This window comes from Meles meles, chromosome 3 (assembly GCF_922984935.1).
Source record: "Meles meles chromosome 3, mMelMel3.1 paternal haplotype, whole genome shotgun sequence".
NCBI classification, from domain to species: domain Eukaryota; kingdom Metazoa; phylum Chordata; class Mammalia; order Carnivora; family Mustelidae; genus Meles; species Meles meles.
Genome location: NC_060068.1, coordinates 89,578,624 through 89,593,108, shown reverse-complemented (window position 1 = coordinate 89,593,108; position 14,485 = coordinate 89,578,624). Strand labels below are relative to the sequence as shown.

The following is a 14,485-nucleotide window of genomic DNA, read 5'->3' as shown; positions in this document are numbered from 1 at the left end:
AACATTTTACCTGAAATATTACTTTAAGTAGTACTATTTAATCCTGTTCACATTTAACATCTTCCTTTAAAAGGGGGTTCTGACGGTTTTGTTTTTTTACTCTCCCTTCTAAAAAATATATTTCCACATTTCAAGTCGTAGGCATGTTAGACATCACTAGTCTATCAGCTCCCTCTACTGGTTGGTTCAGTAGGAATGGTTTCCCCATAGCCTAGGCAAAACTGGGTTGTGTGAGGATGAAAGGGAAAAAACAAACTGAGCACAACTGGAAAATTGGTATTATTTTAAAACGCCTGAGAAATGTTGAATGAAAGGACTCATGCTGAAAACATGCAATACAATCTGGTTGCTTAAAAATTAACAACGTAGGTTAAAATATGCACATTTGAACCACTATAACACAGGTTGTCTATGTTCGTAGATTTTCCTTCCTACTGTTTTTAAAGAATAAAAGCATATAATAAAGTGAGATTTAGATTGTCATTGTGCACCACTTTTTACAATTGCTAATATATAACTTTCACATTAGAGACAAAGTATAAAATAGTAATAAGAATTCAGAAAGGCCATCACTGTCGGCTCTGTAATTTCTTTGAATCTTGGTTTTCTTATCTAGAGAAAGGATAATGGCAGTACCTGCTGTTAGGATATTTGTGAAGATATAACAAGATAATGTCTGCTAAACATTTACAGGTGGTATTGTTATTTGCTTTTTCCACCCACTTCTAAAATCTGAATTTGTTTATTTTGTTTAAATGAAAAGTTGTCATTCAGTCTGAGGTTACTTGGCATCATATCTTCACTTTTAATAAAACCTGATGTTAAATATATATTGGAAGTTTTCTAAAAATGTTTTTGAGGGATTGAACTCCCTTTATGCTTTTTCCCCTTGAGAAGAAGTTGCTTTATTTGCATTATTTAATGCATAGGCTCCTATATAAAAATATGAGATTTCCTTTTAATTATTGAAAAAGTATTTTCAGAAGCCCTCTCTTATTTCAAAGAATGAATATAATAGTTTACAGTTAGGTTTTTTGTCTTGTTTGATAGGTCACAGGGGATACAGTGTATAACATGCTGCGGTTGACAGAAGTTGATGTAGATGAGGAAGAAAGACCACGTAATCCACATAGAATAAGAAGCTGTGAGGTAGGAGCATGATGTCCAAGATACAGCACTTAAATTATCACGTAAGAGAAGCGGGCTGTTAGTATTTTTATTTATTTTATTTTTAAAATTTTTGTTATTTTTTTCTTAGGTTTTATTTATTTATTCATGACAGACACAAAGAAAGAGAGGCAGAGGGAGAAGCAGTCTCCCCGCTGAGCAGGGGCGCCTGATGCAGGATTCCATCCCAGGATCCTGGGATCATGACCTGAGCTGAAGGCAGATGCTTAACCATCTGAGCCAACCAGGCGCCCTGTTAGTATTTTTAAACTGTGGGGTAAAGGCTTTATACTAAATCAACATCATAATTCGGATTTTGTCTCTGTAATTTAGGCACAATTTCTGATTTAAGAATTTTTTTTTTAATTGAAGGTTTTGGTTTCAAAGATGAAACTTTAGCTGATAATCCAGTATATGAAAACCATGACTTATAAGGGAAAATTAGAAGAATTAGGCTTATTTAGCTGAATGAAGTGCCTTCCTGGGTAATTTTAGAGTGATCCTTCATTGAGGAAGAAGGTCCTTAGATACATTTGATTTGGGGTCATACTCTGAGTTTATCTTGCATACTAGGTATTATGTTTTATTGAATGTTTTTCCCTTTTGTGAAATCAGGATAAAATACCTTTTACCTAATTACACATAGGATTATCAGGAAAATCCAGCAAGGCCATGTAAGTGTAAGTAGTTTATGTAGTAAATATATCATAGACTTATAATAGTTATGTGAGCAAAAAATACAGAAGTTAATATTAACGCAATTGAATACTGGTTTTAATTTTTTGTGAAATTTTTAAAAATGGGAAAATGTTTTCAAACTATTTTGTTCCATAGGTTTTGTTTAATCCTTTTGATGACATCATTCCAAGAGAAATAAAGAAGCCAAAAAAAGAGAAACCAGAGGAAGAAGTAAAGAAACTGAAGCCCAAAGGCACAAAGTAATCAGAAATAATAGAATAATAGAAATTCATTCATTTTGTTTCCTTTTGTAACAACTGTTTGCTAGTGAGGGAGAGGCCAGTGTAGACTGGGGAGATATCTGAATTATGAGGTGTTTCTTTTTTCTAATATGCATTTCTTTTATTAAAATACTGTATGTAACAAGCTAAAGAAGTATTATGTCACATGTCTGCATGAAATCTGTATTAATATTTATGATCACTATAGCAGTTATTTATGTAAATGAGTTAAGAATTTTTTTTTTTTACTTGTTTTTCAACTAATATATGCTCCGTGTAAAGAATTTGGAAAGTCAAGTATGAAGGATATAATGACTGCATGGTTACATAATTTAACTTTTCACTCCTGTTTTGGAGTAAGTAAGTTGCAGTATTTTGTGGACAATATTTTTCATATTATTAGTTTTATCTATTAAAATATCAGAGAGTTATCAGAGTACCAGAGAGTTAGATTTCAACTTCCTCTTTTAGTGAAGTGTAGCATCCACATTAGTAATTTTAGTATATTCATAGTTGTTAGATTCAGACAGTTCCAGGTATAATCCTGCCTGACACCATTTATAAGAGCAAAGTGTGTTCATATTTCTGAGCTTCAGTTTCCCCATCCTGTAAAATGGAAATTATAATTACAATATCTGGGTGTTAGGAAGAGAAAATAAGCAGGGGAATTTGAAAACACCCAGGTGCATAGGTTTTCAATCACATTTCTTTCTTTCATGATACCCTACAGTATAAGGAAGTTAAGCTGCTTTTATAAACTGTCAAATGTGAGCCACTTCAATAAGCAGTTGATGTCTTGTGGTAAAATAAATTCTTATATGGCAGTGTATTTGATATTCTTCTATTTTTTGATTCATTTCTTTTGACTAATTTACCTCTGGGTGAAAGGTCACTGTCACCATATTCAGGTACAATATTCATTCCTATTATTTATCTTGACATTAGCCCAAAAGCTGGGTGTTTTTGTTGTTTTTAATTCATAGCAAATATATTAGGGATGATATGGTAGTCTTTGATTGCATCTAGGTTTTTAAATAAAAAATTCTTCTTGTTGCCAAATCTTTTATTTTTTCAGTATTTGAGAGAGAGTTTTAATAACTTGCTATTTATCTTCCTTGGGCTGTCTTTAGTTTGAAGACTCAAAGAAAATAGTTTATTCTTCCCTATGGGCTATTTTTTTGTTACGTTTACTGCTTTTTTTTTTTTTTATTTGACAATGTTGTGTAACTTATCAATTTCAAAGTATTATGACATTTTAGAAGATACTAGATTAATTGCTTCCCATTTGTAGTGTTCTCAGGTCTATATATTTATTAGGTTTTCAGAAAACTCCCATTTTGCTAACCAGTTTTTATAAATATAAAAGGCTTAATTATTTCTGTCATGCTTGACTTAATATATTTAATGGTAGTGCTGAGGATGGATTTTTGGTCATTAGTTTCATCTAATATATGAATTTCTCTGGTCTGAGGCCAATGCCTTAACATTATGCTGAAAATACAGATCCTTAGTATATTTCTGCTGAATACTAAGTCATATTGTATATTCCTGAACAGTTAAAATATGTTCTTGTAAATTCTATTTTATTGCCTTGAAAATACAGTATAAGTTTTGTTTAATTTTCTCAATTTTCTTTCATTCTTCTTTCCTTTTTTCTTTCTTTTTTTGATAAGAAATTTTAGTTTACTTTCGTTTGGAGAGGAAGCTGAAGAAGAAGAGGAGGAAGTAAATCGAGTTAGTCAGGTAAAACTCTAATCCCTTTGTTCTGAATTATAAAAGATACTAGGGTTTCAATCTCACTCATTTTTTAATCTCCTGCTATATATATATGGCACAGCATGTTTTCCATTGTACACGGTCAGAAAGTGTTCATTGAACTGATTTGTAAAATGATTTGTTGTCAGTAATATTTGCAATTCCTAAGCTGATATGCCCTCTTGAAATTAGAGTTTTGTGGGTTTTTTAACAAGCTATTTTTTTAAAATTCAGAACTAGAGTTAAAAAATGATTCAAGCTTGTGATTCAGATTTTAATTGCTATTTAAGTGTTTTGCTAGATGATAATGATTAAGACCATTATTATAATAGTGATGGACCACAGCTTTTATATTCATTTTAATATTATCTGTATATTCATTAATGTCATTAATTCTCATCATAGCCCTTTAAGATAGGTATTATCATTATCCCATTTTTCCCCAAAATAAATTAAGATATAGATAGGTTGTAATTTGCTCAGTCACACAGCCAGTAAATAGCTAGAGCTGGGATTTGAACCAAGTAGGATACATGTATTTGGATTACAAATCCCCTCCTGACCTTTTACCCCACCAATGCTTCCACTAGGCCTTTAAGTGTGGTTTCCCTGAATATCACTTTTGACACAATACTCATTGCTGAAACACCTATGCCTTGACAATATTTAGAATAGTGAATCTGTTAAATATACTTCAAGAAATTCACCCTCAAGGGTTTTTACTCCCAAAGATTCTGGTATGTGTCCCCTCAGATGATGAAGAGATGGACATTTGGAGAGTCAAATCTAGGGAAGGGGCTGGCGGGGTGGGGGGCGGGTAGCCTTTGATACAGGGAGTTCAGTGAATTATAATAATAGTGGAGGGTTGAGGGACACCTGACTGGCTCAGTTGGTTAAAGGTCTGATTCCTTTTTTTTTTTTTTTTAAGACTTTATTTATTTATTTGACAGACAGAAATCACAAGTAGGCAGAGAGGCAGGCAGAGAGAGGCAGGCAGAGAGAGGAGGAGGAAGCAGGCTCCCCACTGAGCAGAGAGCCCGATGCGGGGCTCGATCCCAGAACCCTGGGACCATGACCTGAGCCGAAGGCAGAGGCTTTAACCCACTGAGCCACCCAGGCGCCCCTAAAGGTCTGATTCTTGATTTCGGTTTAAGTCTTGATCTCAGCATCGTGAGATTGAGTCCTACATTGAAGATTCTCTCTATGCCTCTCTCTCTGCCCTTCCCCTCCTCCCTCTCTCAAAAAAATTAATTAATTATAAATATTAGTGGAGGGTTGGAGTGTAGAGTTTTTTTTTTAAATGGATAGTTCCTGGGGTGCCTGGGTAGCTCAGTGGGTTCGGCCTCTGCCTTCAACTCAGGTCATGGTGTCAGGGTTCTGGGATCGAGCCCACATCAGGCTCCTTGCTCAGTGGGAGCCTGCTTCTCCCTCTCCCTCTGTCTGCTTACTTGTGATCTCTGTCTCTCTGCCAAGTGAATGAATGAAATCTTAAAAAAAAAAAAGTGGACAGTTCTGTTCCTACATCTGTTTGTAAAGAAAATCATAATGCCTTTAAATCACTCTTCTGTAAATAGATTACCTCTCTGCAGTGTTTAAAAAAAGAAAGAAAATTAGTGAATACAGAAACTTGAAAGGTTAGAAGTTTTGTTGTAGTAATTAAAACTCTGTAACTTAGCCCTGTCTTATTTGCTTAATATAGTTACCTATTTCTAACCCAAACTAACAATAGCACCGGCTTAAAAGCACATTATTTTTACCCTTGTGTTTAATTCTTTATCCATGTGCTTCCCTCATCATAGAGGATGGTTTTGATAGGCTAACGTTGGACATTTAGTAAGCACACTACTTCTACCCATTGCATTGAGACTGAATTGAAATGGACATGTGTAAGAAACATTCTGATCATGATTTTTTCCTGCTGTCTTCAGTATTCCAGAGTGATATATTTGATACCATGGATTCTCAGCTTCCACCTGTATACTAATATTCTGAACTCTAGGACACCTGGACAAATATTATTTCTGGCCTCTTATCCGACATTCTTAATTTCCTTTAGGAAACATCTCTACTTTAGATGTTAAAATTAAATTCATCTTTATATGAAAACTTCCTTTCCCTAGACCTCGTCAGCATTATCAATCATTCCGGTACCCCAATATCTCAGAAGTTATCTTCTTTAGATGTTAGTGCACTAGTCTTGCCTTATTCATGATTCAAATTTCTGCCTTATTAAAATGAAAGATATACTATATGTCATGATCATCTGGGTATATTTGTAAGTTGACAAAATGACAAATGTTAGATCTGGAAATTGCCAGGAGTCCCTTTCACTGATGTTTTCTAAAGATGTCAAGTTCAAGTGCCTTCCCCACAATCCTCCCACTCCTGTTTTTCCTTTTGCTTGGGTTAGGTTCTGCTTTATTTGGTTAATTTTTGTTTTTCCCTTATGATTTAGCTTCACTGTCAACTCTGGACTACCTCCACCCCGCTTCTCTACCCATCTCGCACCCAGGCTAAGTTTAACTTCTTTCCATAGTAATCTGTGGCCATCAAAGCATATGTTATACTGTAATTATTTTCCTCTGCTACCTGTGTTAAATATTTATGTTATGTCACCTCTATAACAACCACATGCTAGGGGATGTTAGTACTCCTATGTAAGGGAAGAAACCAATACTGAGAATGGTTAAATCACTTGTGCAAAACCATGTAATTAGGAGGTGGTGCAATCAGAATTGCGAACTTAGCTTTCTGTAGCTATTTATGTCTCTAATATGATCTTGAATGCTGCTGAGGCTGCTTCCTTTAAGCCCAAGCCGTCTAGAAGACTGGCGGGAAATTAAGCTGGTAGTGCAGCATTCTGGGGTAGAAGGCGGCTCAGTGCAGTCTGCCCTTTACCCTTTCCTAACTCACACAGAGGCTTGAATATTAGGCTGAGCAGCCTGAGGAAAGCACAAGGGTAGGAGAAAGGAATTTTTCTATTAGTCTTTTTGTTGAATTAAATTTCTGGTTGAAAATATGTTTTGCTTACTCTTACATTGAGATCAACTTTACTAGGAAGTTAGTTTGAATTTTCTCTATTGTAACAACAGTCTGTGTTAAATGTTTCAAGCATATGTTACTATGCTGCTTACTATTATACAAAGTAAAACAAAATCTTTAACTTACTCTGACTGTAGTGAACTTGATAACCCCAAAGCAATCGGTGTTTGCTGCAAGGTTGAAATGTGCAACGATACCACTGCAGATGTATTGGCTTGCCCTTTATGTTGCCTCAAACCTGAAAAACACTTCAAACAGTGGAAAGACTAAGTAAATTCATTCCTTTTTGCCAAGAAAATTGCAACCTACAGTCCATTATCATGGGAATAGTATAAGCCTAGTATTGTGTCATCGTATTTCTCTCATCTGACTGTACTTGACTGTGCTGTGTGATAAAGTTATCAAATGTTTGCTTCTGGGGCGCCTGAGTGGCTCAGTCGGTTAAGTGGCTGCCTTCGGCTCAGGTCATGATCCTGGAGTCTTGGGATCGAGCCCCATGTCGGGCTCCCTATTCAGTGGAGAGTCTGCTTCTCCTTCTGCCTACTTCTCCCCCTGCTTGTGCTCTTTCACTCTCGCTGTACCTCACATAAATAAATAAAATCTTAAAAAAAAACAGTGTTTGCTTCTGACTCTCAAATCTCTATCTCCAGGCTGGCTTACTTTTCTTTTCTCCAACTGCCTATTGGCCATTTCTCTATGTTTAAATATCTAACTAGTAACCCAAGTCCTGGCCAAGGCTTAATTCATTATCTCTGTTTCCCAGACTTTTCTGTTTTGTGACTTCGTTTTCTACTCTCTGGTATCAGTATTCTCTAGAGAAGAATTTTAGATCCTGACTTTTTTCTTACTCTTTCTCTGCAAAACCAATTTGTTGCACTGTCCTACCAATTTTTCATCCATGACATATCTCAAATCTATTTTTTCCTTTTAATTTATTTTGCTACTACCCTCATTAAGGCCTTTATTTCTAGCCTCAGCTGCTGCTCTAGTCTGCAGACTTGTCTCCCATCTCCTTGCTTTTCTTTCCCTTCCACTCATTACCATCAGAACAGTCTTCCTAAAACCTCTAAGATATCACAGTTGTGGGGCGCCTGGGTGGCTCAGTGGGTTAAGTCTCTGCCTTCGGCTTGGGTCATGATCTCGGGGTCCTGGGATCGAGCCCTGCTTGGCGGGGAGCCTGCTTCCCCCTCTCTCTCTGCCTGCCTCTCTGCCTACTTGTGATCTCTCTCTGTCAAATAATAAAATAAATAATAATAAATAAAATCTTAAAAAAAAAAAAAGATATCACAGTTGCTTTCTGTTGACTATAGAAATAAGGCCGTGACTCCCTATTACCAACTCTGCCCTTTAGTTAAATATTTCTTACACCACTTAAAAAACCACAGAAATGTCAGGTCTAACACTGTTTTAAAAATTAAAAATTAAATCCCTACACCCTCCTCAGACCTATGGAATTAGAATCTCCAAGGGAGGAGCCTGGGAAGCTATACTTCTTTTTTTTTTTTTTGAAGCTGTACTTTTAATGAATTTCTTGGAATTCTTATCAGGGAAAGGTAGGAAACACTGTGTGAGCAGATCTGAACTATTTGCGGTTCTGTATATATGTTTTGTGTTTTCCTTTCTGTATGTCTTTGTTCATGTTCTTTTCCCTGCATGAAGTGCCCTGTCCCATTCTGGATGTCAAAGTCGTATTTATTTTCAACACATAAAATACCATCTTTTCCAAATGTCTTGTCTTGATCATTCCTTTTTCTTATCTAACGTCTGCCTGGCTTGTAATGCTTACGTTTTCCTTTTAAAAATATCCATTTTGTTTTATTACGCAAGAAGCATGACTGTATTCTCAATGTATATTAAAACATTATACCCTTTTCTTTCTGCCCTGTTAAGTATGTAGAGTCCTAGGCTGTGAGCTCTCTGTTGGTAAACTGTGCCATCTTTGAGGGGCAGTGTGTTGGAGCAGTATGTTGGAGCAGACATGGATTTGGGATCATACACACTGATACTGGCTCTTCACTTTCCACTGATACTTTGTGACTTTGTAAAACTTAGCCTCTCTGAGCCTCAGCTTTCTTCTTTGTAGCATGAAAATACCAGGAACCATTTAGAGTTGTGAAATAAGGATGTGGATAGTCATTACTTTGATTCAGTATGCAATCTCGGAAAATGTTTTTGAAAGTTAAATGTCTTAAGCAGTATACTCTATGTTATAATTTATATTTGATTCTCAGAAAGCTGAAGAATATCAATCTCTGATATGATTGTGATTATTAAGCAGAAGCTGCTGCCCTCACGCTAAAGCAGTCTAGAAGGTTGGCAAAAAACTTTACCAACAGTTTAGCTTTCTGGGGTTGGAAGCCTTAACTCAGCATAATTGTCCGAGTGTTCTTCCTGAGCATTCCCACTGGGTCCTGGATAGTAGCTTGAGCAGCATTTAAGAGCACTGGTATAGGGGCGCCTGGGTGGCTTGGTGGTTTAGGCCTCTGCCTTCGGCTCAGGTCATGATCTCAGGGTCCTGGGATCGAGCCCCGCATCGGGCTCCCTGCTTGGCAGGGAGCCTGCTTCTTCCTCTCTCTCTGCCTACTTGTGATCTGTCTGTCAAATGAATAAAATCTTAAAAAAAAAAAAAAATCTAAAAAAAGAGCACTGGTGTATACCTGTATATCATGATCCTCCAACAACCCATTCTTCTCTACATGTGAATGCATCTTGGCACTTTGTACAGAGTCTTTGGCTTACAGAATTCACCTGTTTTGTCTGTTTATATAATGGGATGAATAAGTTTAGCTTGAGAAAATAGATCAACGATAAAAAAAAATCATTGAAGTTTATTGGCTTAGAGGAAAGGAAATTTCTCTAGAGGGCATGAGATGAATTTTAGAGTGAATCACAATGGAAGTACAGTTTATTTATTTTCCTTTTGTACTGTTATTCAGACTTTAAGAACACTTCTAATACATTTTACCTTTGGAGTAAAATGAAACCTTGGTTAAGAAAAAGGAACCCTTGCCTGAATATTGGAAAAGTATGACCAATAGATACATTTCTTAAAAGTTAGCCTTACTGTTTTAAACATATATAATAATTAGAACCAAAGTCAAGTAGGTATCTTTTACAAAGACTATGAACAATTTTCAGTTTCAGGGCTTGCATGAAATTAAATATTTGTAGAGGTCTTGAAAATAATTTGTTTCATTATTCATTTGCTTATCAAGTTTCTTTTTTCAGTGACTCCACAGTATGTTAAGCTTTATTCCAGAACCTGTCTAACATCACAAGTTAATAATTGGTAAAGTCTGAATTGGGGCTTTGCTTTATGTGAAAGGAGAAATAAGATAGAGTCCCCTCTGGTTTATGGATTATCAGTGTGGGATTACAGACACTACTTCACCCCACTCATTTATTCATGACAAGGTACCTCTCCCACATGGGTTAGCTTTCCTTCCTTATTTATTTCAGTGTATTTCTACTACCTGATAAAATCTCTTTTAGAATAATAGAATTTTATAGCTCAAAGGGATCTAGTCCAACTTCCTTTCTTTATAGATGAGGAAACTGAGACTCTGGTTAAGTGACTTGCCAGACTGACTTAATTTCCTTTTTGATAGGATTGCATGATAGAATGATGCCATAATAACATATTTTGAGTTCCAGAGAGTACATTTTCAGAGTCTCTCATCATAGTCTTGTGGACAACATGAGGAAATGTGATCTGGGAGATAGTATAGTCAGATGGACTTATATCTGATTGAATACTTCTGCCCAAAGAGTGCTTTGTTGTCAACCTGTGCATGATTATTTGAACTAGTCAGTTAAAGTGTAATAGGAGTACATGTAAATTCTATACTTGAGTTTAATGCAATCAGCTGAATAGGTATAAGACTTAATAGCCTGTAAGCTCTAGTTGAATTATTAAGAGTAAGGTCTCTGGAATAAGGAATTTAACATTCTTTGCATTTTGGGTGGTCACATTTATAGCATTTTGTTCAGTTCAGACCACATTTAAGAAGGATACTGACAAAGAAAAGGAAAGAGAAAGAGGGAGAGAGAGAAAGGGCAAGAAAGAAAGAAACTGACAAACTAGATGCATTCAGAGGAAGGGAGGATCATGAGGAGGATGTTGATAAAGCCAAGAACCACTCCACATGGAGAATGCTTGAGGAACTGGATATACTTTGGAGAAATAAAAGCTAAGTAAAAATATAATCCTAGGCTTCAGACATTCGAAAAGTTTTTATGGAAGATCCCTCCTTTCATTTTGCTTCTTAAATGACAGTTTTATTCAGTGTCTTCACTGGTTTAAAGGTTACTCCTGAATCTTTGTATATAACTTAAAAACAGATGTCAGAAAATATTTTTCAAGTGAAAGCTTACAATCAGACAAGAAGTTTTCATGAGGCAAGTTAAATGGTAGGTCCATTATAAAAGTATCGCAATAGCTAGATTTTAAAATACTGATTAAGTTGTCCCACGTTTACAGTGATACACATAGTATTTCTCTCACTGCAAGATATGCCAACATTTTCTCCTCAAGCCCCAAGTTATAAGAAGGCTTTTTTCTCACCCCCAGAAAATTATATTGATAGACAAGTACACTGCTTTTGGAAATAAAGTAAGAATATTTTGTCATATTCTTGTTTAGTCCAAGAAATTAAGCTTTCCCAGGAGGTTAGGATTGGTGGGAGAGGAAGTGGTAGACGTGGCATGAAGAGTGCCACTAGGCCTTTTGCACAGAGGTTGTAAGAAGTGTTGAACAGTCTAATTTATAAACTATTGTTGCCTCATTAAATTGTATTAAACTTAATCTTTCTAATTGTTTACATTTAAGTAATTTTAAAAAGATGTTAGTATATTTATGTTTGTCTCATATTTCTGCTATAACTAATTACCATAGTTTAGTGGCCTGAAGCAAAACAAATTTAATATGTTACAGTTCTGGAGGTCAGAAGTCCAAAACAGGTTTCACTTGGCTCCATATTGGGCTATTGGCGGGGCTGCCTTCCTTCTGGAGGCTCTGGGGAGAATCTCTTCCCTTAACTTTTCCAACTTCTAGAGCCATTTGCATTCCTTGGCTTATGGCCTCTTCTTCCATCTTCAAAGCTAACAATAGACCATAGCGTCTTTCTCATGCTTTATCTTTATGAAACAGACTCTCCTGCCTCCCTCTTTTACTTGTAAGGACTTTTGTGATTACAACTGGATATACTCTGACAATCCAGGATAGTCTCCTCATCTCAGAATCCTTAATTTATCTGCAAAGTCCCTTTTGCCATGTAAGGTAACATAGTCACAGGTTTTGAGAACTAGGACGTGGACATCTTTAGGGGGCCATTATTATACCAGTCTCTTTGTATTTAAACTAAGCTCTCTCTAGTTCTAGAAGGTAGAACTAGGATTGGTTGGATGGCTGGAAATTACACATAGGTTTTTTTTTTCTCTCCAATTACAGAGAGAACTGTCCAACTTTAGAAAACATTTGAAAAGGAGTGATTTGTGTGTATGTCTAAGGAAAAACTCCTTTCAGGTGTTCAAAACACTGGCTGACTAGTTAGCAGTGATGTCAAGGAGATGCCTGCATTGGGTGGGAGACTAGATCACATGGCCTATAAGATCTGTTTGTTTCTAAGTTTTTCTGTCTGTGCTTCAGGTCAAAGAATGTAATAGAATTCTTCAGAGAAGCAGAATACATGTATACATGTAATTCTGTGCAGTATAGCCTATGTGTTTGAAAAACAATTGTGTGCATTTATTTCAAATTACTCTAGTGAACTATCTTCTAAGTTTTACTATCTGGGTCAAAGAATTAGTTTAGCTATATGTAAATCATATATACAGCTAAATCATAGCAATCATAGTGTTTGGAAATAGTAATCAATAAACTTATTTTGAAGGATTCATCACTTTTAGGAAGAAAAAGTATTTTTTTTTAAAGATTTTATTTATTTATTTGACAGATAGAGATCACAAGTAGGCAGAGAGGCAGGTAGAGAGAGAGGACGAAGCAGGCTCCCTGCCGAGCAGAGAGCCCGATGCAGGCTCCATCCCAGGACCCCGAGATCATGACCCGATCTGAAGGCAGAGGCATTAACCCACTGAGCCACCCAGGCGCCCCTTATTTGTAAAGCTTTAATTTATATTAAAAATTTCAGGAACATGTCTCTTTTGCTAGTCATATTATAACAGTACTAGATTTTATGTAAATGTGTTAACTTGTTCTTTTGGAAAACTTATTTCTTCTTATGATTATATCCTACATTTTTCCCTAGAGCATGAAGGGAAAAAGCAAAAGTAGTCATGACTTGCTTAAGGATGATCCCCATCTCAGTTCTGTTCCAGCTGTTGGAAGGTTAGTATGCTATAAGTGTGATCCTAAATTAATCTCTGGCTCAGATATTTTCTTGCTGCCTTTGTAAGAAAAAAGTCAGTTTGCTCTCTCTTTTTAAAAAAAATTTATTTATTTGAGCGTGAGCGTGCGCTATGGGTGTTGGGAGTGGTAAAGGGAGAGGGCGAAGAATCTCAAGCATACTCCCCACTGAGGGCAGAGCCCAGTGTAGGGCTCAGTCTCACAACCCTGAGATCACAACCTGAGCAAAAATCAAGAGTCAGACACTTTACTGACTAAGCCACCCAGCGCCCTGGTCAGTTCTCTTAAGTGCAGTTTTTTAAAACTCAGACAAATAACGAAAGCATTTTGGTGATGGAGCTTCTAGCATAATGGAGGGAAGCATTCTGGTCCCTTTCTTTTGTCTTGCTATCTATTTCTTTTGGGCTAATTAAATTTAAAATTAATTGCTTAACTTACATCTTGGTATAGTTTGAGTAGGAAACAGTTTGCTTTAAAAGTTTAATGTTTAGGGGCGCCTGGGTGGTTCAGTGGGATAAGCCTCTGTCTTTGGCTCAGGTCATGATCTCAGGGTCCTGGGATCCAGTCCCACATCGGGCTCTCTGCTCAGGGGGGAGCCTGCTTCTCTCTCCCTCTGCCTGCTGCTCTGCCTACTTGTGATGGCTCTCTCTGTCTCTCTGTCAAATAAATAAATATAATCTTTAATAAAAAAAAAGTTTAATGTTTAATTCAGAGTTACTTTGTTAGCTTTTTCCTTAAAGCATTTTTGTGCCTGTTGGTACTATAGGTAAACAGGGCAGAGTTGAAAGGTTTTGTGAAGAAGTCACCATTGAGTAGTTCTTTCTTATACATTTTGGTAGTTATCAGGAAATGTCTATCTCTATTGCTTCTCTTGGAGAAGGGAAGATGTCTTCTGTTAAATACAATTGTACATGATATATTGGGTCACTGTCTCAAAAGGGATTAAAATGCTATTGCATTGAGTTTAGCTTGTTTTCAAAAATTCTATGTAAAATAAATCTTTTCTTAATATCCTTGTATTTTAAGTATTTGGTTTTTTCTGCCAGAGTACATCACGCTGATGGAAAAAATTGTTCACTGCAGCCCTTTGCTCATAAAAACAGTACTGTAGGTTGTTTGCTTTTTTCCCATTAATTCTAGTTAATTTATATGTGTGCTCATGTGGCATTGTTCTTATTCTATTTGTAAAAATGACTCT

General features: G+C 36.2%; 1 protein-coding gene across 3 annotated transcripts in view; it reads left to right on the top strand.

The window, feature by feature from the left end:
- Nucleotides 1-14,485, top strand: part of CWC27 (CWC27 spliceosome associated cyclophilin) — a 204,153-nt gene that overhangs the window by 17,797 nt on the left and 171,871 nt on the right. For 2 of the 3 annotated variants that reach the window (XM_045999882.1, XM_045999881.1), the window contains exons 6-9: nt 1,051-1,149; nt 2,002-2,105; nt 3,800-3,869; nt 13,190-13,269. In XM_045999882.1, coding sequence (XP_045855838.1) covers nt 1,051-1,149; nt 2,002-2,105; nt 3,800-3,869; nt 13,190-13,269 — 353 coding nt within the window. The remainder of the gene's footprint in view (nt 1-1,050; nt 1,150-2,001; nt 2,106-3,799; nt 3,870-13,189; nt 13,270-14,485) is intronic. The other variant, XM_045999883.1, reaches the window with a different exon arrangement.